Source organism: Balearica regulorum, chromosome 6 (genome assembly GCF_011004875.1).
Source record: "Balearica regulorum gibbericeps isolate bBalReg1 chromosome 6, bBalReg1.pri, whole genome shotgun sequence".
In the NCBI taxonomy this organism is placed as follows: Eukaryota; Metazoa; Chordata; class Aves; order Gruiformes; family Gruidae; genus Balearica; species Balearica regulorum.
Window position 1 is genome coordinate 13,070,292 of NC_046189.1, and position 25,500 is coordinate 13,095,791.

The following is a 25,500-nucleotide window of genomic DNA, read 5'->3' on the forward strand; positions in this document are numbered from 1 at the left end:
GTCTTTTGTTTTTCCAGTGACAGTTGAATAAAATCTATTTAGAATAATACCTTCTTGCTGTTAGGAGGTCTGTTTTGTAGAGTCATGGGTGCTCTTTTCCACATGTTAAAAGTGCACCTGGCCTGAGATTTCTATTTACTGAGGAAAAACAACTATGTTCATCAGTGTGTTCTCCTTAAATAAATTTTATGCCAGCAGCTGGATTAAACTTCAGTATCTGAAAAGTCATAATATAAAATAGGGCATTTACAAAATAACTGTGTACAATAAATATTTAACATTTTTTATGTTTCTTTGGTGGACTAACATCAGTGTTAGCCTGCTCAGCAGTAGGAGACAGCGCCCTTTGTTCCTCTTTCAATGGGAAGAAGAAAGGATGTTTCAGTGCTTCTTCAAGAGTAATGCGCTTGGCTGGGTCATACTCCAACATCTTTTGAATGAGGTCAAAGAGGTTCTCATGGTCAGAATCATGGCAGGTCATGAATTCCTTCATGAAGAAAAACAACAAAATGTGGTGTTATTACTTTCAATTGCAGTTGCTCTCTCCAAAAGCATTTTTCCTTCCTGTCATCTTACCTTCAGTGGTTTACAACGCCTTGAGACATATCTGCCAGCAGAACTGTGTTCATCCCAATCCAGTCGGTCATGACGGAAATATTTGTGTTTCCTTAAACAAACAGACCATGGTTTGTTAGGGACAAAACACAATCTTTGGCTATCGGCATGTTTGCTCACAAGCTGGGAACTGATCTGGGACTATCCACAAGAGTGGCCAGCTTCTCAAATAGAGCAAAAGGATGAATCTGAGTTTATTATGATTTAAGTTTGCTAATTAAACCAAATCTGAAAATAAATTAAGCTATAGCAGCCTAGGTATGGAAAAATATACTTACCTGGTTTTCTTTATCATGTGGTTTGGCAAAGGCCCCAGTATGCGCTCCATCATTGCCAGGTGTTCTTTGCTGTCATGAGTCTGGAAGGAAATTAAGACAGGCATATTTGTTCATTGTTAGAGGCAGTTACCAGAAACCAAATACTAACCTTACTTCACTGCTGACTGTACCCTGCAACCAATATACAATTTCAGATTAAGAAGGAAGAAAAAAAAAAAAAAAAAGCAAGGCTGTAGCCATCCAGTTCCTGAAGTTACAGTATACTGGAGGTTTGTTTTGGGTTTTTTTTCAGTTTTTTTTTTCCCCCTTGACCCTGCTTTCTCTGCCCCCCCACCCCCAGCAACTTCCAAGTTCCAGCACTACTGTCAAGATGACAGAATTTGGGTAGTATTTGCTGATAGTGATAGATGAAGTGTGGCTTGTAAATGACAAATGGTAACAGGGTGAGCCCTCATACCAATCTGCTGCCAAAATGTTTACTCAAAGCAACCTGTAGAAGCCTGCTGAGACAGTTCCTTTATGCCTACAGCTTCTGGTCTCTTCAACTTGGCGTTACAGAGAAACATAGCTTACTTTTTTGCACAGATTCCCCACCTCTCTGTAGTGTATGTATGTTCACCAAGCTGAGAAGCATCATTCTGAGGTTCATAGTTACCTACCGGAAATACTGTGAATCCAAGGTAGTATTCTATAAGAATACATCCTATGCTCCAGACATCACATGGTTGTGCCCAGCCCAGTGCTGTGGAAAGATTCAGAGGGTTGATGTTTATACCAGACTGCCAACAGTTCAAGAGCTCAAGCAAGACACACACCACTTCTGTAGCACAGATCAACAGCATACAAGATCCCCCCTACGGCCTTCTACTGACCTAGGATAACTTCAGGAGCTCTGTAATGTCTTGTAGACACCAAAGTGCTATGATACTCATCATCATATGTTGCACTCCCAAAGTCCACAACTTTGATGTCTGGATTTTTTAGTGTGTGTTCGTCGCATTTCTGAAATGAAACACAACGGGGTGCAAGTGACCAAATAAACCCAGAGGATGGCTGAGCGGGAGGTGGGAAAGAGGACAGTAACTTACTAGTTTGGGGTTGTACTCTTCTACATAGTCAGATGTCACAAATAAAATATTTTCCGGTTTCAGATCTGTATGTGTCAACTTGTTCAGATGCAAAACTGCAAGATAACAAATATAGTTAGCAAATTCCACAAAGAAAATCTAACAAATAAAGCAAAAAAAAAAGAAACATACTTACAGTTCACAGATTTGCAGATCTGATACGCCATCTGTCTAATGTGGTCCAGCCTAAATGGCAGAAAGCCATTCTCTTTTATGAAGTCATAGGTGCTGAGCCCCAGTAGCTCAAAAACAATGCAGACGTGTCCATAGTACTCAAACCATTCTAACATCTGGACACAGCGACTGCAAAAGCAGGAAAATACATGAATTGCAACAGGAAGTTATATAACGCTAAAATGCAGACATCTTATGTTACAGAAAGAGACTTAAAAATCTTGAAGCCAAACCGAAGTACTGTCGGCTTTGTATACTTACTAGGTGCTGCTGGGATCCGATGCATTTAAATGTTCCAGCACTTGTATTTCTGCATGAGCTGCTTCAGAGTATCTATCAACATTTTTTACTATTTTCACAGCTACATGTCTGTCTCTTCTGAAAAGACAGGTTTTTATCACTGATTAGCATAATGAGTAGTGTTAATAATATTCCGTAGTTCTCACCATATAACATGGTTTATAACAATTATCAGAAAAGGTCTTTAAGTACACACTGACTTAACGTAGCCAAGGTTCATCTATCCAAACACAACTAAAAGTTAATCTTTAATTTTGAAAACATACTCAATACCTTATATATTGGTGGTATTCTTGAAAATTAAAAGCCCCATTTACCTCCTCTTTGTATTTATGTATGCTGGGCTAATATCGCAGAAAATTCCACATCTCACAGCTTAACACGGCTGTTTGTTAGTCAAAAATGACAACTCCCTTTCAGTTTAAGTAGTAAAAACAACCAACGTGTCAAATACCATCTACAGTGACCAGAAAGGCAATCTAGCTTGGTAGTATCTTGCACACAGCAAAACTGCCATCAAACACAAAATATATTCTTGATTTATAATACACTCACTGCTAGAATCCAAATGGCATTGCATCGTAACAGAGGATACTTTCTGGTAAGCTATGTGATGTCAGAGACCTTGCTCATTATATAGGTGGGGGTGTTACAGGCCACAGGACCACCCAGTGTGGGGGGGTGCAGCTTCACCCCATATTCTCCAGGCCATCGCCTCATCCAACAGTCCTGCACAACCCTCATGACCAGGTGCTGTTTGTAACATTATGTACCAACATAAATTCATGTTTGGAAACCGAGCAGCACATGAGGAAGTAAAGATAAAACCTGGTAAGAGTCAGAAAGCACTACACTGCCATAGGATCAGTAAGAAAAATAACATGTATTTAATTAAAAAGACTTACGCTTTGTGATCGATGCATTCCACTACTCTCCCAAAAGCACCTTCACCCAAAATAGCAACGATCTCATCTATAAGAAAAGAACTCTCTGTCATAGAAGTTGTGGTTACTCAGCTATTAAAAAAACAAGCAAACAAACAAAAATAAAACGAACAAAAGACTAAGTACTATCACTGAAAATTATTCTAGACTGTGCTGCTTAAACTTGTAAATATCTAGTTTGAGAGATGTTACTGGACAACTCTCATCAAGGCACATTTACAGGGATCTCATTCTAGTAGGCTTATTAACTTCATTTACTATTTTTTTGGGGGGGGGAAGGAAAAAGAAAAAAGAAAAATATTTAAGTTCTACAGAAAAAAAATAACAATCCCCACCCCCAAACATGAAAGTCAAGACAGAAAGAAAAGACTTCCAAAGCCCCCTCACATCTTATGCTAAAAGAACTTAATCTATCTGAAAAGTTAATAAATTTTGAAAAATATTCTATACATCTTGCACTTAGTACGTCTCCACTCTGACAGATCAGGTGACCCTCCTCATCATCCTCTACACTCCTGGATCTTTTCCTTCGATGACTCTTCTGGAACGGCACCAAGATCGTCCAGCCAATCAATAAACCCGAGTGAATTCAGGTCAGAATACGAAATTCATTCAGCAGGGAGATATTCAGGCATTCAGATACACGCCAGGCCACAAACGGTTGGCAGGAGCAATTTCAAATTCAGTCCCCAGAAATTCACAGGGCACATAGTTTATGTTACAGGAGAAAAACATGGCAAGGAACAGATTTTCAGATGAGATACTCAAAGTGGCAAGGCAACAAAAAATTACAACACAATTTTTTTTCTTTTTTTTTTTTTTTTAAAAAGATTGGTTCACTGAATTGTACTTTAGGATTTCAGTGCCCATTTTTTTTTTTTAAAGCAAAAGGATTTAATAATTATCTTATGTGTGTATATATATGTATTTAATAAAATAGCCTTGTGTCCAAATTAAAATACCCATCTTAAGTAATCGAGATTAAATCACTGGTCCAAATATTTGGTAAGAATTAATTTCTTAAAATCATAAGTAGCATATACATTTACTTTAGGCTGTTTCAGCTGAAGATCTTAAATGATAAATCCTATCTTCAGCTTCTTTAAGAGTTAAATATATAACAAAGATCAGAAAAACTGCCCTGCTAGTGGGCAGACATCGTACATATCTGATTCTACAGATTTTTCAGTGATACTTAAAACATCTTAAATCATTTTTTAAAAAGTTAAAATCTGACACTATCTCCTTGCTATTTCAGTGATACTTAGTCAAAAGCAAGTTTAAAAGCTTGTGCTTGGATTTTTCGAGTAGGGCTGAAATAAATGCTTGTCATAATAAAAATTTTGACGGCATGAAAGTGATGCCCGTATTTCAAGTATTCCAATTGATGGTGGCTATTCATTAATCTGCTCAAATATATCCAATGAACAAATAGCAGGAGTATACTCTGTGGTATCACAAGCATACCTACAAACTATACATTTTCACTGAAGGAAATAAAATCCTAGCAAAAAGAATCATCTACTAATATTAGCTAAAGGAATAAACTATTATTGACACAATTCCCCAAACCCCCACACTCAGTTACTACTGCCCAGATGAGAATCTATCTTCTTAAAATAAAAAAGTCCTAAATTAAAATTGGTCGCACCACCTGTGAATGATGATGATAACAGGTAGTGTGATGTGTCTTGTATTTCCTTTTGTAACCACTCGTCCCACTATGACCTGATGATTTGCTGCTGTGATGCCCAGTATCACATCCTTGATTGTACTCATTTCTGTATTCTTCAACATAGCGTCGTTCGTGATGGTCTCTTTCATTTACAGATTTGGTTTCTGAACAGGTACTACAAACACAAGATCAAATAAACGTAATTAAAATAATTCTAGTACCCCTATCAAGGCAGCTTTTCACTTTAAGCTGTAAGACATCTCTCTTGAAATATCTCCAGCTCAAAACTGAATACATTATCAGATGACCTGATGAGAATAATAAAATCTTAAAACATATGCTTGCTGGTATCAGAAGTCAAAAAATTATTTACCTGTCAGGAAGCTTAGAAAGATCGTGTTTGCAGTGCTTGTTCTGTGCACCACTTAATGATCTCCTCTTTCTCTTATCAGCACCGTCGCATCTTCTGTGATCTGCACTTTCTTTTTTATCCCAGTTAGGATAATTGGTTTGCCTGGAATGCTGCATCTGTAAAAAAAGGTATTTTGCTCCTTGAGTTACATCCCACAGACAAACAATTCATTTTCAAAGCTATTATCAAATTAACAGTATAATGAAAATTGTATTTTTTCTCAACTACCCAATTTTCGTTTTTTTCTCTGCTCTTTCTTCCATTTCTTTTTTTAACTCAAGAACTTTTTCAAGTTAACCGTTTTTGATACAGGAACATAAACCAATAACCTACTTCTTACAAAAGATTTTGAAAAGAAGTATCATGGCTTAGACACTGAACACATACTGTGCACGTTACTTCTGCGAAGCTGCTCAGCATATGCTCCTTCCTGCATGTGCCAGGAAGGAAAAAGGCAGGCTTCCGTGTACTTAAAAAGGCCAAATATGCCCAGCATGTTTTTAAAGATTTAAAGGAACTTATCATAAAATTTTATGATGCTCCTTTCTACAGACTCACGGAGAACTCCTAAGGCTAAGTCAAAATTACAAAAAACTTAGGTCATCTCCTAGTTGTTTAACTCGAAATGATAGAAAACTCACTACACATGTCTTTTATTTCACTTTCCACTCCTAAATCGATCCTAGCTCACAAGCTGCGTCTCAGGCCGACATGCCCGGGCTTCACAGCAACGGCGACGCTACAAAGCGGGACGCAGGCGCTCACGGCGCCGACACCGCAGCGGGGCGGGGCGAGGCCTGTCCCTCACCAAGGGAAGACGCGGGGCGCCCGGCCGAGCCCAGCCAAGCGGCACGGGGTCCGAGAAAGGGGTCCGGCCAGCCCCGCTAAAGCGACCGAAGCCATTTTCTCTCCGCCCGGAACAAGGCGCGGGCAGAGAACATGGCGGCCGAACGGAGGCGGAAGCACAGGGGCGCCCCGGCCACCCGCCCCGCCCGCTCCGGCGGGGACGAGCCGAGCCACAGGCCGCCCTCCCTCACGGCAGGAGACAACCTCCTTCCCGCCCACCCCCCCGCACCACAGCGGCGCCCTCCCCTCCGCCCCGCCTTCCCCTCGGCGGCGGCCCTGCCCAGCGCCTAACGCTGCCCTCCAGCTCTCCCCCGCCGCCCGGCGGCACAGGGCCGCGGCGAGCACGCAGCGCCCCGCCCATGGCCCCCACCTCCGCGCCTCGGGCGTGCCGCCGCTCTCTCCGCGAGCCGCCGCCGCCGCTGCTCTCTCCAGCCACGGCTGGGCTGAATGCCGCAAGTACCGATCCGCAGCCCGCTACAAAATGGCGCTCCCAGGAACTTTCTGGAGTGCGGCGGCGCGTCACAGAGGCACGCCCGTGGCGTCACAGGGTGGGCAGGGCGGGGCCGCCCCGCGACACCCCGCTCCTCGCGCGGAGCTCCCGGGCCGCGCGCCCGCGCCGGTTCCGTGCGAGAACGGGCCGTTGGCGCAGGTGTCCGGCCGGGAGGGGGCCCTGGCAGTCGGCCTGCCCTTCCGAGAGCGTTTAAAGATCCTGGCCCCTTTCCTCCGCCAGCCCTCAGCGGGGCCGGGCGCCGAGCGGGCACTGCCGTCCCACAGCGCCCGGGCTGCCGGTACCGCTCCCAGAGCGGGGCGGTCCCCTCACCTCACTACACGTAAGAAAGCCGTTTACTCCCCCAGTTCTCCGACTCGTACAGGTGCATTTCACCCGATCACAACATTTTATGGTAACCCCGTATGCCCCACCAGGTAATTCAAGTAGTTTAAGTAAACCAACTATGCAAAACCTTCAAACATTTTCCTGCCAAGAACTTTGGAAGACAAGGAATGTGATACTGGGAAAAAAAATTTCTAACCCTCATTTAAGAGTAGTTGCCAGAGGATCGTGCTTTTTTTTTTTTTTTTTTTTTTTTTTTTTGAGAGACACATTTTTTCATCCTTGGTGGTGAAGCTTGTTACTCATCTCTACTTTTCCTAGAGGCTCTCAAAGTGTGTACCCAGTCAGCTTTAAATAACAGGTTTAAAGGACCAGCTATGACTAAGATTAATGACGTTTTGTAAATCATTGCCATTAAAAACATTTCCAAATAGTTGAATGCTTTTTTTTTTTTTAACGCCCCATGGTGTCTTGTACTACCTTTTAGTCATGTTTTAAGTCTGGACAGAACATAAACATCCACTGTAAAACAAACTAAATGCAACTCTTGAAGTGTACAACAGATCAGTCTTCTACACCCACAGAATGAAAAAACCTCAAAGCCCAAAACCCTCCCACAAAACTACCCCTTGCTGCCTCCACTGCTCCCTACTACTGCACACACAGCACTTGAAGTCACGGCCACCCCTCTCACGGCCCTGTGCCCTGCTGTAGCCCTTCAGCCACCACCTCTCCCAGAAGGAGCTTTCCAGCCTGTCAGCCATCTACCAGTTCTCACCGCAGCAGAGCTAACCAAGCATTATGCCTGAAATTTGGTTCTCCAGAACCCCAATAAACAGTTAAACATCTCATGTGCAATCTAATTTATGTGGAAAAAGAGCACCTAAGGATAAAACAGCCCTGAAACACTACGACAGCCTATATACGTTTCCTGCAACGCAACGCTTTTTTTATTCTGAGACTAAACCTTCTGAAACACTTCCAACCCTGATAAATGGCCCTCCTCACTCTTTGCATATTTATTTTCCCAACTGACCCCACGATCAACATACAATATGTACATTACATGTGCAAGTTTGTCACTGTCTGTAGATAACACACCACTATTTTCTTTTTTGCCCATTGCTCTCCCCCTTAGACTACTGTTCCCAGCATGACATACTTCTAACACCAAAATGCCAGCAAAGGTCAGAGACAATCTAGAACATACACAATGAGACCCTCCATCACAGTCATAATGCAAGATTGTTGTGTTACTGTACATATTTTTCTTTGCAAGGGTAGATTTATTTAGACAAAACTCACCTTGTAGCTGTAGTGTTTGTGATAAAGGACCAGACTGATGGAAGTAAACATAGGAGTTTATAAAGCACAAGTCAAGAACAGTAAGAACAGGACTGTCTGCAACATTTTTGCTATTTAAAGGATTACACACATCACAAAAGTCCAAACAGATGGTGACACAACAGCTGACTGCGTGCAAGAACTAAATTGCATGTATGCTGTACTCAGCAAACACCCACAAAATCACACACTTCCACAGCTGGGCTACTTCCTACTCCGTCTTGCTTTCTCTTCAGGAAGTGGATGGGACCAACCCCACCATTATTTTTCCTGTGGCTCTGAACCTCAGAGGAAAGCAGGAAAACAGACATAAAACAATTTTTAAAAGTTAGGATGTAATCCTGTCCCATAAGATTGCTCTCCTTTCAATACACAGCTTTAGATAAAGAATCTAAATTTAATGTATCCTCCAGAAAGCAGATTGCTTGGTGTCCCTGTATTTCACACATTCTGTGTAACAGCTGCCTTTTTGTGGAGGAAAAAAGAAAATAGACCTGAAATTGCTTCCAGTTCAGTGCCAGATGTCAGCATTTTAAATTATTTGTTCCTCTGCAGTGTAGGAAAGTTTCCAGCACGTCCTTCCTTATGCATGGCAGTAGTGTCAGCGTGGCAAACATGCACTTGCATGCTTCTGTCTACTTGCTATTACCACTGGTTACATGGAAGAGACAGAAAGAGCACAGAGCTAAAATAATTAAATCCTTTACCTGACTGAAGTATTAGGGTAAAATGTATTAAGTCTGGAGCAAGGGCTAGCAGCTTTAAGCAACACTCCATACAGAATATAGAAACTTTGTCCCAGAGAGAGGGTACCGATTAACTCTGCTCATTAACACCTCAGTAATCTGTACCTGGCATACTTTTGCCTTTCTCTTGCAAGTAAGTTCTCCTCTTTAAGAGGCAAAGCCTCAAAATGGGAAATACTCGTCTGAAGCAGACTGCAAGTCAGCTGGAATCTGGACCTCCCAAGGATTACAAGGTGCATATATATATATATATATATATATATATATATATATATGAGAATGGACTTTGCTAAGTGATGTTGACTGAGTCCAAGTAGATTGGGGGAGTCCTGAATGGTAGGAGTTGGATACAGGAACTGTGGGTACTCTCTCCTGTCCAGGTCTCCCATGCACAGTTGGAACTAGAAATATACCCTCTCACCTCTACATCTTATAATCAGAAAGTGGAACTCTGTGCAAATGAGTTGATTTTTTCCTACTTCATGAAAACAAACTATTGCCAAAATGCATTTTTAAAATCTACAAGGAAGAGTAGAACATTCTGCTGTTCCCAGCAGGCAGAGAACTGCCTTTTTGATGTGTACAAATCACTCTTTTCCCTGCTTAGATCAGCTTATTTTACACTTACTATACTAAGTAACTTCATCATAGGATCAGCAATATATACACACACATGCATATATATGCATATATTTTATTTTTCCTCTTGACCTGTCAATATTCAGATATCTCTGTACCTTCTTGCTGACTTTCTTACTTGAGTCCAACAACGTGGTTTCAAATAAGACCAAATAGCAGCCTTCTCTTATTTGTTCAACATCATCTTGACCACAGTATCTGTTATTATTTTGGGCCTATCAGGATATTCTTGATAAGAAGTCTGACCAGAGTCTTTTTGTCACTACCCTTTGTTGTGTTTACCCCCTATTATTTGTGCAATAAAGTGATGAAAACCAAGTTAAAGTAAATCCATGGTTACCCAGTTTCGATCAACAGCTATGTAAAGACACAAACACTTACTCTTTCATAGCAAAAGCGTTGTGCTAGAGGCAGAAGCGACTGTTTCCGATCACAGCAGTACAAGAGCAAGCACTCCTCTAAACACGGTCTTTAATCCTCTAGGAGAGAAAGGTTTCATCTATCTATGACACTGCTCTCACCTAGGGGAAAAAATTGCTTATCTTACTCAGTTTTCTAAAAATCAGTAAAGAAAGAAAGGTTCAGAAAACTGGTAGTATGAAATTGTAGCAAAGGACATTGTTTCAACATAGTATCACTAAGAAAGATAAGGCAGAAAAAGATTTGCAAAAAAAAAGTATTTTGAAAAGTAATTTCTTATTTTACAAGTATAAAAACAATGTTAAAAAATCAAAATCCTGGAAGATAGCCTGGAAAAAATAGCTTCTAAAGCACAAGATTCCTCTGTGACAACTCCCAAACAATGTCACAACTCCTGAAAATCCTGCATTCAATGAGCAAAGGTATGATCCAGCTCAAGCAACCCTTTTTAATGACACTTTAAACCCCATAATCCAGCAGTTGATCTGACCAGTCTCTAAAGAACGTGTTGAGGCACTCTGTGGCTACAGAGCAAAAGGGTTGGCATGAATTGTAATATCTTTAATGCGAACATCATTAAGAGGTCGGTAGGTTTTCTCATTCACAGGCAGCTTCTCCAGCTCATCCAGGGTCTCCAAGCCATCAATAACTCTGGAAGAAAAGCAGAAGTGCTAGGAATCTTCTTCTAATAATGATTTAAATTTCACAATTGGGATATCTGAAAGCACTTTACAGTTAAGTATCATAGGGCAAGGACTTTGCAAACAAATGATTCAAGTAAGACAGCCAAAACATTATACATGGCATATAACATATTTTGAAAGGAATTATTAAGCATCCATGACAGATTCTGAGAAAAAGTACAAGTAATTCCCACTGACCTGACAGTATCGTATTTTATATCAACCATAGCTGTATAAAGACTCTGGCTGCACTTCCTGGCAGGCAGGACTGACCAGTCCTAGTACAGGTTTAAGTTGCAGCAAGATACTAGCCATACCAAACTTCACCGCGAATAACTGAAATCCTATGGCTGGAAAATCAGTTTCTGAGGGTGAGATTATAATTTGTAACCTTCTGACTCAAAGACAAGATTGGACAAAATCATTAATAACTGTGTAGATTAATGGCACAAATAAATTTAGGCTTTCAGATTTCCTCTTCAGGCTGAAGAGGTGACAAGAGAGATTGTTCTAATAAACATCTTTTAGTTTAAATAACTAGCTCTGGTAAACCTTGGCAGTTTATTCGCCGGTAATGGACTTGGCAGAAAACATGTTGTGCTGTTCACAGTTCAATTCAGTCACATTCATGAACTCTTTGAATCTAGGATGCTGGACTGTGGGCCAGCAGAGACTGCATAGGCTGTTCTGCTGATTCTGGAACTAGGGCAGGAGAATCTTAAACTGCCACAGAAAACCTGGCAAAGTTCATCTGTCTGAGCCTTTACTCTTCTAAGAAAGATGTCTAAAACACCTACTTTCAATCACACTTCTAAAACTCAGAAATGAAAGGAACACCTATACTTAGATGCCTATAAACAAGTAATGTGAAAATACTATTTAATTAATATTTAATTCCATTTAATAAAGGCAAATTTTTCTCAGCAGATTCACTTGTACACTAGAGACTTCTTAAGAACAAGCAAAAGAAAAGACACTACCATGATTTTGAGATAGAAAAAGCAATACCTGAAAAACTCAACATTTGCTTTAAGGATATTATCAGTAGCATCTATTAACATAAGAATGTTTTAAAATAATGATGCATCTTAAACAACACCATCTGATTTTATAAACTGTTGGTTCCATGAGTTTTGTCTGACCAACAGGAAGTTCCACCTAAACAGAAGCATGACCATGTCAGTACCATACCCATCCCCAGATCCAGTCACAAATCAGATTCATGCTTCTCAGTAAACCCTACAACTGTGTATCCAGTTGTTCCAGTTTGCTTAAAATCAGGCTGCATCTGTTTGGGCATGGATGAAAAAGCAAGCTCTTAACTAGCGGGGGAAAAAAAATAGGAAAGAAAAGAAAAAAGCTCCATTCTTGAAGTAATTTTTAATATGCCTATTTCCACTGAATTCTCTACTACTAAGAAAAATGGAGCAGCATTTTGGAGCAACTAATTCTGGTGACAGCGCAAGAGCATACATTTCCATATACATACCCATTATTTCAATGAGTTTTAGAATCAGAAGCTTCTAAATTTGCATTGCACATGCCCTGAAATATTCATATCCTTCACACACTATGATAAAGAGGCATGCAGTGAGATCGCTTACTTTCCAAACACAGTGTACTTCATGTCTAGGTGTGGTTGCTTGCCATAAGTGATGAAGAACTGCGATCCATTGGTATTCGGACCATTGTTTGCCATTGAAACTACGCCACGGACATTGTGCTGAAAGAGAGGAAAAAAACCCACAATGAATACACATCTGTGAAAGCAGGACTTTCACCTGTACAAAGTGCTCTGTGACTTAGTACTCTGCCTCAATACCATTATTAACAACAGATCTTGGTTGCTAATATATTCCATCACAGTCCATAATCAGCTCCTCAAAATTGCTCTTACAATAAAAGATTACTTCTTTGCCTTCAATGCATGAAAAATACTTTGTTACAAATTCTTTCTACTTCTCAGAGATGAAAACCCTCAAACCTAACTTGCCAAGTACAGAAATGCCTGTTCCTATTTCAATAATAAGCTTTCTATCCCCTTACTGCAAGATTATACTTTGCTTCACAAATACAAAAAAGGTATTTAATACAGTACAACACAATGCTGACTGTCCTCCAAACCTGTAAAGAAAATTCATATGAAAACATAACTGGATATTGAGAGCACAGATATACCTTTAGGTATTCACTGAATTCATCTTCAAACTTCTTGCCCCAGATGCTGTTACCTCCTTTCCCAGTGCCTGACAAAGAAGCACCACAATAGATTACTGGATTTTCAGACTGAAAACTGCAGAAACAATGTACTATTACAAAATTTTACAACAAAGACCCTAGATAGACTGTAATTTGTTTGAGGCAGGGATCAGGTTCTCATGTCTTAATATTGAGCAGAGACCTAACTCTATATAAGGAACACCTGTTGAGTAGCAGAACAAACACTGACCTATCCTCATATTAAATTCAGTATGAGTACAAACAGACACACATTTGAATCAGGTATTCTCCCAAACAGCTGACACTGTCTGGGACATTTTCCCCAAATGCTTTAGAGACAGTGTAGTCTTTCAGGCAGAAAACAGAGAAACCACAGTAGCAGCTGCTACCTGTTCAACAGTTGATAAGGCAGCAGAACCATCATTTAGTGGAAACAGCTGGAAAAAAACCCTAAAGTTTGTAGAATGCTTTACTACTGCATGATTATTTAGAACTAGAGTAACAGCTGCTCTTCTGTAAGCTCACCACAAAAAACTAATCTCATCATGAAAACCTCTATCAACAATATAATTCTTTTATTTTTACCTTACGTTTTGATTTTAATATTCATACTTTTTTTAAAATATTTTATTTTAATGTACATTTTTCTGTAGAGAGACCCTGACAAAAGTTACCTAATGGATCCCCTGTCTGAACCATGAAGCCCTTTATATTCCGGTGAAACACGCAGCCATTGTAGTAGTTACTAGCACAAAGAGCCAGGAAATTCTAAGGAAATGAAACAAACCATATTAACAAACAATTCAGAAATAGTATCCTCTCTTACTAAATGACAGCATTGGCTGTTAGACCAAGCCTAACCCTTTTGCCTCTGCTTCACATTGTGACCATGTGAATTCCACAGAGCATTGCCACAGAATAGTCATGAACAAATTATAGTTAATATGCTTGTTTGACACTGTCACAGATACAAAGGATTTAAAATAAAGCTTACAGCACAAGGTTGACTGACTTGAAGAACAAACAAGAAGCCTGAGACAAGCTCAGAAGTATCACTTCCATTCAACATTTTTATTTTGTAAATGTAATTTTGTAATCAATAACTTCGTGCCTCAGTGATGCTTGTTAAGAAGTAAATGATTTAAATTTAAGCTTAAGTTTATTGCAGAAAGGAAATCCTGGGGCCTCTGACAAACTGGGAGTGATTCTCACTCTTTTGAATTAAAATCAAATCTGTGTGAGTAAACTCAGAGAAATTTGGGAATCCTGGGTCATATGCTGTATTTCCCATTACAGGACTTTGGGAGATGCTAGAACTTGGAGAGTAGCAGCCCTTAGCTAAACCTTCTCTTGTGAGAAACAGGCAGCAAAGCTCTAGGAAGTATGACACAGCACACAAATTCCACAAGTGGAACAGGCACTGTACCAGCTTACAATGTTAGCATTCCATTACATGAAAAGATGAATTGCAACAGCCACTTCACCTCCTCTACAGCCTTCACTATTTCTGTTGGTTTGCTTCAACACCAGGCAATCCCGCTCCTGATACCTGACTTACTTCACAAGTCTTTGGTGTACGCTCACAGAACAGTTCAATTTTAATATCTCCTACATCGGTATGCAGCGTGACAGCCTGAGCAAGAGGCAGAAAATAATCATTAAATCAGCAATGAAATACTAACAGACAGAGTTTTATTTCCCAGTCCCATCAAGAACTTGCAAGTTGCCACTGCATATAACCATTGTTTTAATACTTGGCCATAGCCAAGGCTACTGTCACAAACCTTCCACATTTCCAGTGAAGTCACCATAAAACACTTGCTTTCATTTAGTTTCAGAACACATCGAGTTTGCTACGCTAATGCAGAAGCTCTGTTTCATGCTGTTACACTCCAGAGATACATTATTCATTTGCAAACTGGACCTACTCAGTCACTTAATCACAAAGTTGAAAAATCAAGTTTATATCTATTTCAGGTGATAGTGTGGTGCACATACTTCACTGGTTTACAACCAGAAGAACAACTGATATGTGCTACTTGCCTGCAACCTTCTGAGTGGTAAGTCTAGTTCTGAATGGCACTGTATATAATCTGCCTTCACAAACAAGCAAATCTACAAAAATCTACACTTTTAAGAATTTAAAACCTTCATAAAATTTAAAATGGCAGTTACCCAGTCACCTAAGCAAATGTATTTCTGTAGGCCAAGTATATCGCAGGACTCCCATGAAAAGCGCTAAACTATGCAAAAACAATTACTGTGGGGCTATATGGGGTAAGCCTACAGGAAAACTAATAAAAAAACAGCATCCAGTAGTATAAAGTAAACAAGAGAAGACAGTTGCCTGCAATGTCTGTGAAGATGCTAAAGAAGGCATATGTACAGTTTAAGACACACAGTCTTATCTCTATTTCCCAATTTCTAAACTTTTAAAAGCTTGCAAGTGTAGAAGATTACATACACTTAAGCAGGGCTATGTGCTTGCAACTTGAACAATGCTTCTGTGCTAAAAGAAACCAAAATAGATTACCAGATATTAGTCAAAGTAGAATTAAAATTTAGAATCTTAGAATTGAAAGTCCAATTATATTTTAGACTGATGTAAACTGACCTATTTTCCTTTTCACAATATCTTGTTAGAAGTCTGAAATGAAAACCTAAACTTTTTATTACAAGTTCTCCACAGCATCAGAGTAGAATGTATAATCCTTTGAGATGCAGAGCAGCTATTCACTTTCCAAAAGATGACCATTTCAGAAAGAATGAAAATATATTAGAAGTGCTATTGTTCTCACCATGTCTGCTTATCAAAAAGCTGAGGTAGATTTGTAAACAGCAATTTCCTGCAAAGAAAACATACAAAAGTTGTTGCGTTTTTTCCACCAATCACCAATTCTTTTTGATTCTAAAGTATTTGTGTGGTTATACGCTTTTACACCACACAGTTTTACAGTGCCATTCAAGTGACTCTGTGGATAAACATTTTACTTGCATTATACAACTATGCTACATACAAAGAACTAGAGAGGAGTAGAAGAAAATAGCTTAGAGAAAGGAGGCGGGGGCAAAAAACACACTTTACACAGATTCACAGAGTGGCAGGGGTTGGAAGGGACCTCTAGAGATCATCTGACCTCTCTGCTAGAGCAGGATCACCTACAGCAGGTTGCACAGGATTGCATCCAGGTGGGTTTTGAGTATCTCCAGAGAAGGAGACTCCGTGACCTCTCTGGGCAGCCTGTTCCAGTGCTCTGTCACCCTCAAAGTGAAGTTTTTCCTCACATTGAGATGGAACTTCCTGTGTTCCAGTTTGTGCCTGATGCCCCTTGTCCTGTCACTGGGCACCACTGAGAAGAGTATGGCCTCATCCTCTTGACATCCACCCTTTAGATATTTATACGCATTAATAAGATCCCCTCTCAGTCTTCTCTGGACTACACAGACCCAGCTCTCTCAGCCTTTCCTCCTGAGACATTCCCATCCCCTAATCATCTTTATAGCCCTAACATGAAAGTTTATACTAAGCAATCACAGCTTTTCCAAATATTATGGTTTTATAAATGACAGAAAATAACAGATAAAAGCCACATGACAGTACCTAAATAGAAGTGTGTTTTGGAGCCACCTTCTGACAGCCGTCAGTGCCTGCAACACGCAGGTACCTGCACCCAAGTACATAATCAACCTTTTTTAATCTTAGTAATATTTTCAAATAAATCATTTGGAATGATGATAATAAAATCGCAGTTGTGTAGAAATCAACAGTTTTACACGCTAATTTCTTCTCCATACGCTGCTCTCCCTGGTTAGCCCCCAGACTCGGCGAGGCCTCTCACAGAAGCCGAGGAACCCGCCAGCGGTCAGCTCCGGCCCGGCCCGCCTTCACCCGGGCTGCAGCCTGCCCTGGGCGGCGCAACTAGCACCGCGCACGCCCCGGTTAAGCATCCCAAGAGCCGACCGCGCTCACTGCAACCCACCTGCCCTCGGTTACCGACCGAGGTAGCTTGGAGCTCTTTTTCTGCCGACGCGAGGTACTTCCACCGAAAACCCACGCCCAGGACGCGCGGCCCCCGCTCGCCCGCCACCCCATCGCTGCAGGGCGCGGGCCGGCTCCTCCACAGGCGAGCGACTCTGTCAGGCAGCGCGGCGCGGCACGGCACGGCACCGCCCAGCCCGCCATCCCCGCCGCCCCACAGCCGCCAGCTCGGCCTTCCCGCGCCGCCCCTGCGCCTTCACCCTCGCCTGGCCACACAGAGGCCTCGCACAAACCTACCGAGGTTGAAGCCGAAGCCAAACCCAACAGCTGCCACCAGGAAGCTGCTCCCCAGCTCCCCTTACGCGGGCAGGAAGGGGCTGAACCACCCCCGCCGCGGCGTACCGTGAGAGGCCGCCCCCAGCCCCGCTAGTGCGACGGAAGCGGTGGGGCCGGGCGTAGGCTCCACCCCGCAGCCTTGGCCGTGCTGTGGTGTGCGGTAAGTGGGGGTCCTCACAGCACCGAACCCTGCCTGGCGGCGCTTTAAGGCTGCCTGCCCGGTCCCGTTTGCTTTCTCCCTCTCTCCCCGCCCCCAACGAGGGAAACGCTTCTCCGCGGGTCGGTTTTAGTGCGTGAAGACGGATAAAGTTTAAATTCCGTACGTTTCTTGCACGACTCTACAGGGTCGTTCACGGTGTTTCACCGCGAGAGCCCCGGAGGCAGGGAGGGTGCGCCCGCGGCCGGCGCCCCGTTGCGGGTCGGCGCGGCTCGGACTGCGGTGGCTGCCGGTGGGCAGCATTGGCACCCTGAACATCAGCTCTGCTTTCAGCCAGTGAATTACCTACGCTTTTTCCTGCTGTTTTTTACTCTCTCTACAGATAGCTGCATGCTGCTGCCTGGCACACAGCTGGTTGGCCGGCCTCTCCACAGCATCCGTGCTTTGGGCCGCCTGCCCTCGTGCTCCCTCATGAATCTCAGGGAACTCGTTGCTGCCCTGAATGACTTTGCATCCCTCTCACTGGCTGAAAGCTGGGACAATGTGGGGTTGCTGGTGGAACCAAGTCCTCCTCACACCGTGAACACCCTTTTCCTCACTAATGATCTCACTGAGGAGGTGATGGAAGAGGCAGTGCAGAAGAAGGCAGACCTTATTCTTTCTTACCACCCTCCTATATTCACACCACTCAAGCGAGTAACGTGGAAGACCTGGAAGGAACGGCTAGTGATCCGAGCCCTGGAGCACAGAATTGGGATTTACTCTCCGCATACAGCGTACGATGCCATACCTCACGGAGTCAATAACTGGCTAACAAAGGGACTTGGTGAGATTCTGTTAAAAACAAACAAACAAAAAAGGTTAAAATTATTCATCAGTATATGCTATTTTTATATGGGCACCTTCCCTCATTTTTCTTTCTTACAGCTTTTAGAGGTATGATTTGAGGACTTTTTTTTCCTTCCACCCCCGATATTCTTCGAGTACTTCTAAGTACCCTAAACATATTTTAGGGAATTTATCTTGTTGAGGAATACCAGATACAAACACTAGAGGACATTTTCAGATGCATGACTGTACTATTGGATGTAGCCGGAACTGGTGCAGCATATTTATTGTGCATCTTGGTTGCAAGGTTTAGATCACTGACTTTAGATCACTGTCTTTAATTTATAAAGTGCAAGATCTCATTGTTTGCAAAGGAACTAAGGTATCTGAAATTCTTTTAAGTTGTTATTCTGTATTGTGGCTCATAAATAAAAACAGCTATGTCTTTTCCAGCCTGATTTACAAACCAGAAACTATTTTGGTTTTGTACCATTTTTAGAATAAAATGGATGACATTGACAAATAATATATATCCGTCAACTTGTTTGCACTTAAAACAGACTGTGCCTAATGGAGACAACAGGGCAAGAAGTCCTCAGTTCTGGTCAGGGAAAATGTATTTGAGTGCAAAACTTGCATCTTTTTGTTGCATCTCTTTAGATACATGCTAAATCAGTATTAGGATACTTATCCAGCTTTATAAAACAGCAACCTTATACTGTTTTCTCAGGTGCCTGTACTTCCGTCCCACTGCATCCATCAACTGCGCCAAGCTATCCAGCTGAGGGCACTCACCGGGTAGAATTCTGCGCAGACAACACCGAGCATCTGGACACCGTACTGTCCAAAATCAAAGACATTCAAGAGATCTCCTGTCTCACTACTCTCCCTGCCAGGTATCTGCTTCACCCTCTAATGTTGTAGTCTTTCTGTTGTTTGAAACAATAAGTTGCTAGACTAGGTTAGGCTATTACAATGCCACCTTTTTACCTTTCTCTGTGGTAGAATAGCCGCTGGGATAGAATAGCCTTGTTTTATATTAATATGATGCTGAAATTTTATCTAGTTTCTTAGCAAGCACCAAGCATATCTTTCCTCAGGGTTGAAGGTGAGGAGCAAACACGAGTCAGTTTGAACTGCTCTCAGAAAGCACTGTTGGAGGTGGTGGCATTATTGTCCCAGAACAGCCTTCTTTATCACAAGACCGAGATTCTCTCATTACAAAAGGTAACAAAATCACATATTACTTCCAGTGAACGTATTACTTGTGTGAGCTGAATGCCCTAAACACTGAAATCCAGTAGTATCACAGGTCTCCTATGCTACTCTGTCAGTGCTCTGAAATACTGGCCTGTGGGGATTTGAAGCCACGTACGTTTTCCAAAACAATGAAAATAGCTGTGTGGCCTGTACTAATGCATAAATCAGTTCCAATAGCTAGTGTAGTTAGAATGTTACATTCAACAACATCACATATGTATTTTTTCATAAAGTTCAGATGCATTCCTGAAAGCCCAGTATACTCATCTTTGTAACATATGGAAAGCAATGTGAACTTCTGGAGTCAGCTTTCTCACAGTAATTTTTAATTTCTTTTCAGCCTCTTCTTCCCCATACTGGAATGGGACGTCTGTGCACACTGAGCGAGCCAGTCTCCTTGTCACACATAATTGAGCGTATCAAAAGCCACCTAAAATTACCTCACATCCGCTTAGCCGTGGGAATGGGCAAGACACTAGGTAAACAGGCCTGCAAGTAAGACTGTCCATGAGAACTAGTATTCCAGGAAGACAGGGAGCATGAGTGTGTGAAATACTGCTGCCTTGGATAGGTTTACTTCCAAGTAGTATGAAGCACTGTTAAAGGCAATAAACAGCACTTCAGAATTTACGTGATAGTCATGCCAAAAGAATCTCATCTGTATTTTAAATTGGAAGTTCTACATTATGCTGGTTGTCACTGTGAAGAAGGGGCAGCACAAGTTGAATGTGAGACATCCTTCGTCATAATTTGTATAATGACCAAGATGTTTTACCTCCCCGGCTATCAGACACAAGTGTGTATCATTTCATTGTACACTCCCTTTTGTGACTGAATGTTAAATTTCAAAACCCCTTAGAACAGTAAGATGCTTTATGGTATCCTTATGAACGTGTAACAATCCATGTTTTTATGAAAAAGAAATAGCGGCAAAGGTGAACTATCCTAGCTCAAACAGTGGGTCACTAGTAAAATGTGGAGCAAGCATCCTCTTATCCCAGTTACCTGTCCTAATCTCCAAGAAACACAGCTATTAGAATTTGTGAGAGCAAATTTGTTGATAACTCTGTGACTTATGAGACAGAAGTCTTACTAGAAGCCTTGTGTACTATCAATTGCACTAAAAAACCCCCAGACTATTTTGAAGCCTCTCATGGTGTGGGATTGTAGTGGTGTGACTCCACTTAAATCAACAGTAATTACATAGCAGCATACTGTAAAACCTTAATAGAATTCAAAAACTCTGTGTTGTTTGTTCCCTTCTCCCTAGTGAATGTAATATATATGGAAAATTAAATTTCCCATCACTATCACATATGTAATAGCTTTAAATCAGCAATCACAGCAAACGGACAAATTTTTAATGTCATGGAGCAGCTCTCAGCTGGCATTGAGATTGGCCTTCTGAGAGCTAAAAGCTAGGAAGCAGTGTATCTCAGAGGCTGCCTTAGTGGTGTCATTAGTTGGAAAACTAATGATGGTGGAATATGAAGAGTCCTGGAAACAGTAGCAGCCTGTTAAAGGGTTCAGAAACCTAAGTAACACCTCACTAGGACAGAACTAGCCAGCAGTCAGCCTCCATGCTGTAGTTTTCTGCAAACCTTCCTATGACTTGAAAAAAAAAATCTACACATCTATTTGGTACAGAGGATTTTGCTGTAATTATCAAAGATGTTATAGGCCCATGACTCTTTCAAACTGACAGATGTGTCTCTTCCTCCAAAAAACTTACATTGACCCTAAAATTCAAGGTCATAGTTATCACGAAACAATTAATAGCAATACTGACATGAGGGCTGAACAGAGGGAAAGGAGTTTAACTGTGGCACCTTGTATCCTGCAGAATCGCCAGTGAAGAAAGCTGCTCTGTGTGCTGGTTCTGGGAGCAGCGTCCTGAAGGGAATGGAAGCTGACCTCTATCTCACAGGTAAAAGATTATGTTGCTGTTTTGTTATCTTTATAAAAATAGTCACTAGGAAAAAAAAAGAAAAAAGAATTGACTGGCTGTTGAAAGATTTGGGCAGAAAGAATTACCTGTTGTATTTGGAAAACAATCAGTTAGTTGTTGGAATGGTAGAAGAATACATTAGAGAGATTTTGGATCAGATGGCTGTGTGGCACAGTGAAGATTATTTCAATTAAAACATTGCTATACATGCATTATTTCAACACAAAATCAGCATTGATGGCAGTCTATTGCAACCTTCAGTGTGTTTATACTTTGGCAAGATACAAGGTATTTCCTCAGTTCTCTACAGAATTCCCTAATGGAAAATGGAATATAATGGAGTCTACAGAATCTTCCAAAGGAACCCCCATAGTGTATTTGACCAAAGGGAGACTTAGACCATTATCCTCTTTTCTGACAGTGGGACAGCTACTCCATACAGCTTACACATCGTGAAGGCTGCCTTGCGTTCTGTAGTGCTTAATTTGAGCAAGTTCTTTGGCAAGGCATGTCCCATCTCCCCTTATATCCAGTCCCGCAGAGCTGGCCCTCAGACAACTTCTTCACAAGGCTTCCCAATTGCTGTCCTCCATCACAGCAACCCACGTGACATCAGACAGTCCACTTCCAAACCACTCTGTGCACTCTTGTTTCCTGCCCAAAGTGGCAGAATCTACCACTATTCAAAGAGGGCAAGGAATTTGGGTTTGTCTCAGTTGTATATGGGGAATAGCAGCTGAAAGTCCTTCCAAGGACGCCAGAGTAGGAGTGTTCTTATACTGAGCAGATTGTGTGGCATTCCCCGTTATGGACTATATCCCCTGTTATCTCTTCCCAGCTTCTAGCTAAGATTCTGCATAGATTGCAAAGAATTAGTTACTTAAACTATACTGTTAGTGATCTGCATGGCATTTCTTTCTCAAAACAACAGGAGAGATGTCCCACCATGACGTTCTGGATGCAGTTGCCAATGGGATAAGTGTTATTCTGTGTGAGCACAGTAACACTGAGCGAGGCTTCTTGTCAGAGCTGCGTGACATGCTAGCTATCCACCTACAGAACAAAATCAACATAATTGTGTCTGACAAAGATAGAGATCCACTCCAGGTGGCATAGAAAAAAAAATATCAGTCAAGAGTTTCATGGTATCTTACACAGACCTGTCCAACTGCAAGCTTAATGAAGATGCTCTGAATTGTTTCAGTACAGAATGATTGTACTGTATGTTCCCTTAAAGTTTGGGATATATGTTGTCATCTGTCAGATAAATAAATGCTTGTTTTGGGCTACTGAAGGCTGATTTACTCAATTGCTGGGTTGCACTTGAATAATACTGTTACTGCATACTCTTATTAGATATATTTGATAACCATGATACTCCAGCATTGGTTTGGGTAAAATATAAAAACCTGACTTATCTCCAATTTTAAGCTTACACAGCGGTTCCACCCTACTGCAGTTACATCTAATCATGTCAGTACAAGTCACCGTATGGGCATCTGATAGTCTACCAAAACTATTAGCAGGTAACTCTAAACTCAGAATTATTATAGCACTTCATTAATTTCACATCTGGAAAACCAGATATAATTGCACTGAAAATGCACCATGGTATCACTATGTGTAAACAAACACATTAGGTGGTGTCTTCCATATACTCAGAATATAAATTAAATATGGAGTTTTATAGGAACTGTGGAGATAGATACTCAAAGGATTGCAAAACAGGATGTGGTTGCTGCTTAGCTACAATATTTTTTAAGTTTCTCCACATCTCTTCAAGTGGCAGAGTTCTTCTTGAATTCTACACCTAACTTACAGAACTTGGGTTGATCCCAGTTTTAGTGGTTCTGACTGTAGCCTGATTCACTTTGCAGTTTTGGAATTGCAGCCTGTAAAATGCAGATGCAAGTGCCACCAAAAGAGAATGTTAGTTGGAAAATGTTCTGGGCGAGGAAGCTGGAGATTACTGTTGGCATGTACCAGTTTTCCCCATCACTAATTAGGGCCTATATTTGAAGAATCCAATTGTCAGTGGCATAAGTAGATACCCTGTGCTTTCAATACAAACAAAAGTCAGGCTGTAAACCTCTGTCTGTTGTGCTTTCAATACAAACAAAAGTCAGGCTGTAAACCTCTGTCTGTTGCTTCTGTCAGTGAGGGGTAGACCAGGTAAAAATTTTATTCCATGTGATGTTTTGGTTCTCTTCAAAACCTATAGACTGTTATTGAAAGGAAGCCAATTTTATTTTTTTTATTTTGATACCTTATAAGGAACAATATAAAATATTTTTACTAATTAGTTTGAAATCTTCTGCACACTGCATGAGGATTTGCACAGATATTTGACATAATAATGAAAATGAAGCTTTCACACAATTGCCAGAAGGATCTCTATCTTCCTATAATAAAAAGATTGTGGAAGACAAGACAAGCTAATGAAAATTAATAAAGTACTTTATTTGAACTATTACAACATTAAGCTGTAACACAGCTACCAAATATTAGACATACAGAGTCCCTGAAGTCTGGCTGGCAGACTACAGTTGATGGAACTATAGGGCTTACTCCCACATACCTGAGAAAAAAAAGTGAAGAAAAGCTGTCAAACTTCAACAGTCTCCCAACCTCTAAGGGCTTAAAAAAAGGGAGAGCTTGTAAGTGGCATTTAAGGCCTCCCCCCAGGATCAGTGGATGCTCTTGACGTAAAAAATACATATAAACAATCAAGCTTTTAAAAAATAAACAAAAAAACTTCACAGCCTCTTCATATTCCTGGATTGCAACTTGGAAAGTAGATGAAAGAAGCTGGATCCTCTCACCCTCACCAACAGGCAATGACTTGAGTCCACGACAATTTTGATTATATAAATCTTATAAAAGGATTTGGTTTTCGGGCAATTTCTTCAGTTCTATTGCCAGAATTTAATAAGTTACCCACAGTGTCCCAAACCGACTAGTATTCTCCCTTCCTCATGCAGTCAAGGCAGGTCTCTTAGCATTATAAATCCTGACTTCTTCATACACTGGAAGCTAGTCTTATCTAACTGGTAAAGGAGTACTGGAAAGCTCTCAGTTGAGAAAAGTTGCATCACTAGTACAAACTAAAGCTCTGACCATCTAGCGATTTGCACTTCCCAAGTAAACTGCTCCAATCAAACCCTCATGTCTGGTGAGGATGAGAGCAGAAGGCACAATCTTACCAAGTTTGTTTTTCTGGCTGTAAGGTTGGTTGCATAGATATGAAGAAGGCATCATCTGAGCTAAGAGACAAAGCAGACAAAACTACAGAGCAAGAGATGCCTTGCTTACAGAAGTCATCATTCCCAACTACCTCAAGCAGTTGAACAATGAGCATCGTTCATTACACTTATTACATTTCAATAAGTAGTCCAGCACCTTTGGGGTTGGTGGGAGAGAGATCTGAGTATAGGCCCCTCTCCAGCAGCCCTTGAGAGCAATTGCTGTAGACGCTTTGAGAACAGAGAGACGTTATACATCTTCATCCTCTTTCTCTAAGAAGTCAGTCAAGGTACTGTCATCTACAGGAATTAGTAAGTATTCCACACCATCAGCTCCCTGAGAACAGACATGCATACACATTCTGTTAACACCAGTGCACAGTGCAATGCAAACCACTAGACAGCACTGCAATACTAATGTTTATTTGCAGTCTGGGTGAGAGCTGGCCAGCATTCAGCAGGACTACATTGCTAAAAACCAGGAATATTTCACTA

At 41.3% G+C, this 25,500-nt stretch overlaps 4 protein-coding genes across 18 annotated transcripts in view; 1 reads left to right on the forward strand and 3 right to left on the reverse strand.

The window, feature by feature from the left end:
• Positions 1-165: 165 nt before the first annotated feature.
• CLK1 (CDC like kinase 1) lies at positions 166-10,448 on the reverse strand. 6 transcript variants are annotated; one of them, XM_075756296.1, is made up of 13 exons: positions 10,314-10,448; positions 5,487-5,641; positions 5,093-5,288; positions 3,889-3,979; positions 3,400-3,466; positions 2,456-2,572; positions 2,157-2,323; positions 1,982-2,076; positions 1,766-1,895; positions 1,553-1,635; positions 894-973; positions 577-667; positions 166-487 (listed from the first exon to the last, which is right to left on the reverse strand). In XM_075756296.1, exons 2-13 carry the CDS (start codon positions 5,639-5,641, stop codon positions 275-277), a joined length of 1,485 nt encoding a protein of 494 aa, XP_075612411.1. In that variant the 5' UTR covers positions 10,314-10,448; the 3' UTR covers positions 166-274. The 6 variants fall into 6 exon arrangements, with proteins under 6 accessions (XP_075612411.1, XP_075612407.1, XP_075612406.1 ...); XM_075756292.1 differs by lacking the exon at positions 10,314-10,448 and adding an exon at positions 9,042-10,294; XM_075756291.1 differs by lacking the exon at positions 10,314-10,448 and adding an exon at positions 6,742-6,901.
• On the reverse strand, positions 10,316-17,593 carry PPIL3 (peptidylprolyl isomerase like 3). 3 transcript variants are annotated; one of them, XM_075756320.1, is made up of 8 exons: positions 16,857-17,215; positions 16,054-16,101; positions 14,814-14,888; positions 13,930-14,023; positions 13,214-13,281; positions 12,640-12,758; positions 10,925-11,003; positions 10,316-10,453 (listed from the first exon to the last, which is right to left on the reverse strand). In XM_075756320.1, exons 2-8 carry the CDS (start codon positions 16,054-16,056, stop codon positions 10,436-10,438), a joined length of 456 nt encoding a protein of 151 aa, XP_075612435.1. In that variant the 5' UTR covers positions 16,057-16,101; positions 16,857-17,215; the 3' UTR covers positions 10,316-10,435. The 3 variants fall into 3 exon arrangements, with proteins under 3 accessions (XP_075612435.1, XP_075612434.1, XP_075612433.1); XM_075756319.1 differs by lacking the exons at positions 10,316-10,453; positions 16,857-17,215 and adding an exon at positions 17,236-17,593 and having other exon boundaries at positions 10,595-11,003; XM_075756318.1 differs by lacking the exon at positions 10,316-10,453 and having other exon boundaries at positions 10,595-11,003; positions 16,857-17,210.
• A 509-nt stretch (positions 17,594-18,102) lies between these two features.
• Positions 18,103-25,500, reverse strand: part of LOC104633960 (hyccin 2) — an 82,317-nt gene continuing 74,919 nt past the window's right edge. For 3 of the 8 annotated variants that reach the window (XM_075756290.1, XM_075756288.1, XM_075756287.1), the window contains one exon: positions 24,203-25,342. In XM_075756290.1, the coding sequence (XP_075612405.1) occupies positions 25,256-25,342 (87 nt within the window). In that variant the 3' untranslated portion in view covers positions 24,203-25,255. Of the gene's footprint in view, positions 20,412-21,644; positions 21,788-24,202; positions 25,343-25,500 lie in introns of those variants that run through there. The other 5 variants (XR_012836042.1, XR_012836041.1, XR_012836043.1 and 2 more) reach the window with 5 other exon arrangements.
• Positions 18,118-23,052, forward strand: NIF3L1 (NGG1 interacting factor 3 like 1). The gene is made up of 6 exons (XM_010300334.2): positions 18,118-18,553; positions 19,286-19,451; positions 19,656-19,782; positions 20,156-20,294; positions 21,659-21,742; positions 22,695-23,052. Exons 1-6 carry the CDS (start codon positions 18,118-18,120, stop codon positions 22,877-22,879), a joined length of 1,137 nt encoding a protein of 378 aa, XP_010298636.1. The 3' UTR covers positions 22,880-23,052.

Coding starts and splice junctions, on each gene's coding strand:
- CLK1 (XM_075756296.1), bottom strand. CDS start 5,641: ATGCAGCATTCCAGGCAAACCAATTATCCTAACTGGGATAAAAAAGAA. Junction 3,980..5,092: donor GTTATCATCATCATTCACAG/GTGGTGCGACCA, acceptor GTGCCGTTCCAG/AAGAGTCATCGAAGGAAAAG. Junction 974..1,552: donor TTGGATTCACAGTATTTCCG/GTAGGTAACTAT, acceptor ATTTCCTTCCAG/ACTCATGACAGCAAAGAACA.
- PPIL3 (XM_075756319.1), bottom strand. Junction 13,282..13,929: donor TCAGACAGGGGATCCATTAG/GTAACTTTTGTC, acceptor CTTCTTTGTCAG/GCACTGGGAAAGGAGGTAAC. Junction 12,759..13,213: donor AATTCAGTGAATACCTAAAG/GTATATCTGTGC, acceptor CCTCTCTTTCAG/CACAATGTCCGTGGCGTAGT.
- NIF3L1 (XM_010300334.2), top strand. CDS start 18,118: ATGCTGCTGCCTGGCACACAGCTGGTTGGCCGGCCTCTCCACAGCATC. Junction 18,554..19,285: donor CTGGCTAACAAAGGGACTTG/GTGAGATTCTGT, acceptor CTGTTTTCTCAG/GTGCCTGTACTTCCGTCCCA. Junction 21,743..22,694: donor AGCTGACCTCTATCTCACAG/GTAAAAGATTAT, acceptor TCAAAACAACAG/GAGAGATGTCCCACCATGAC.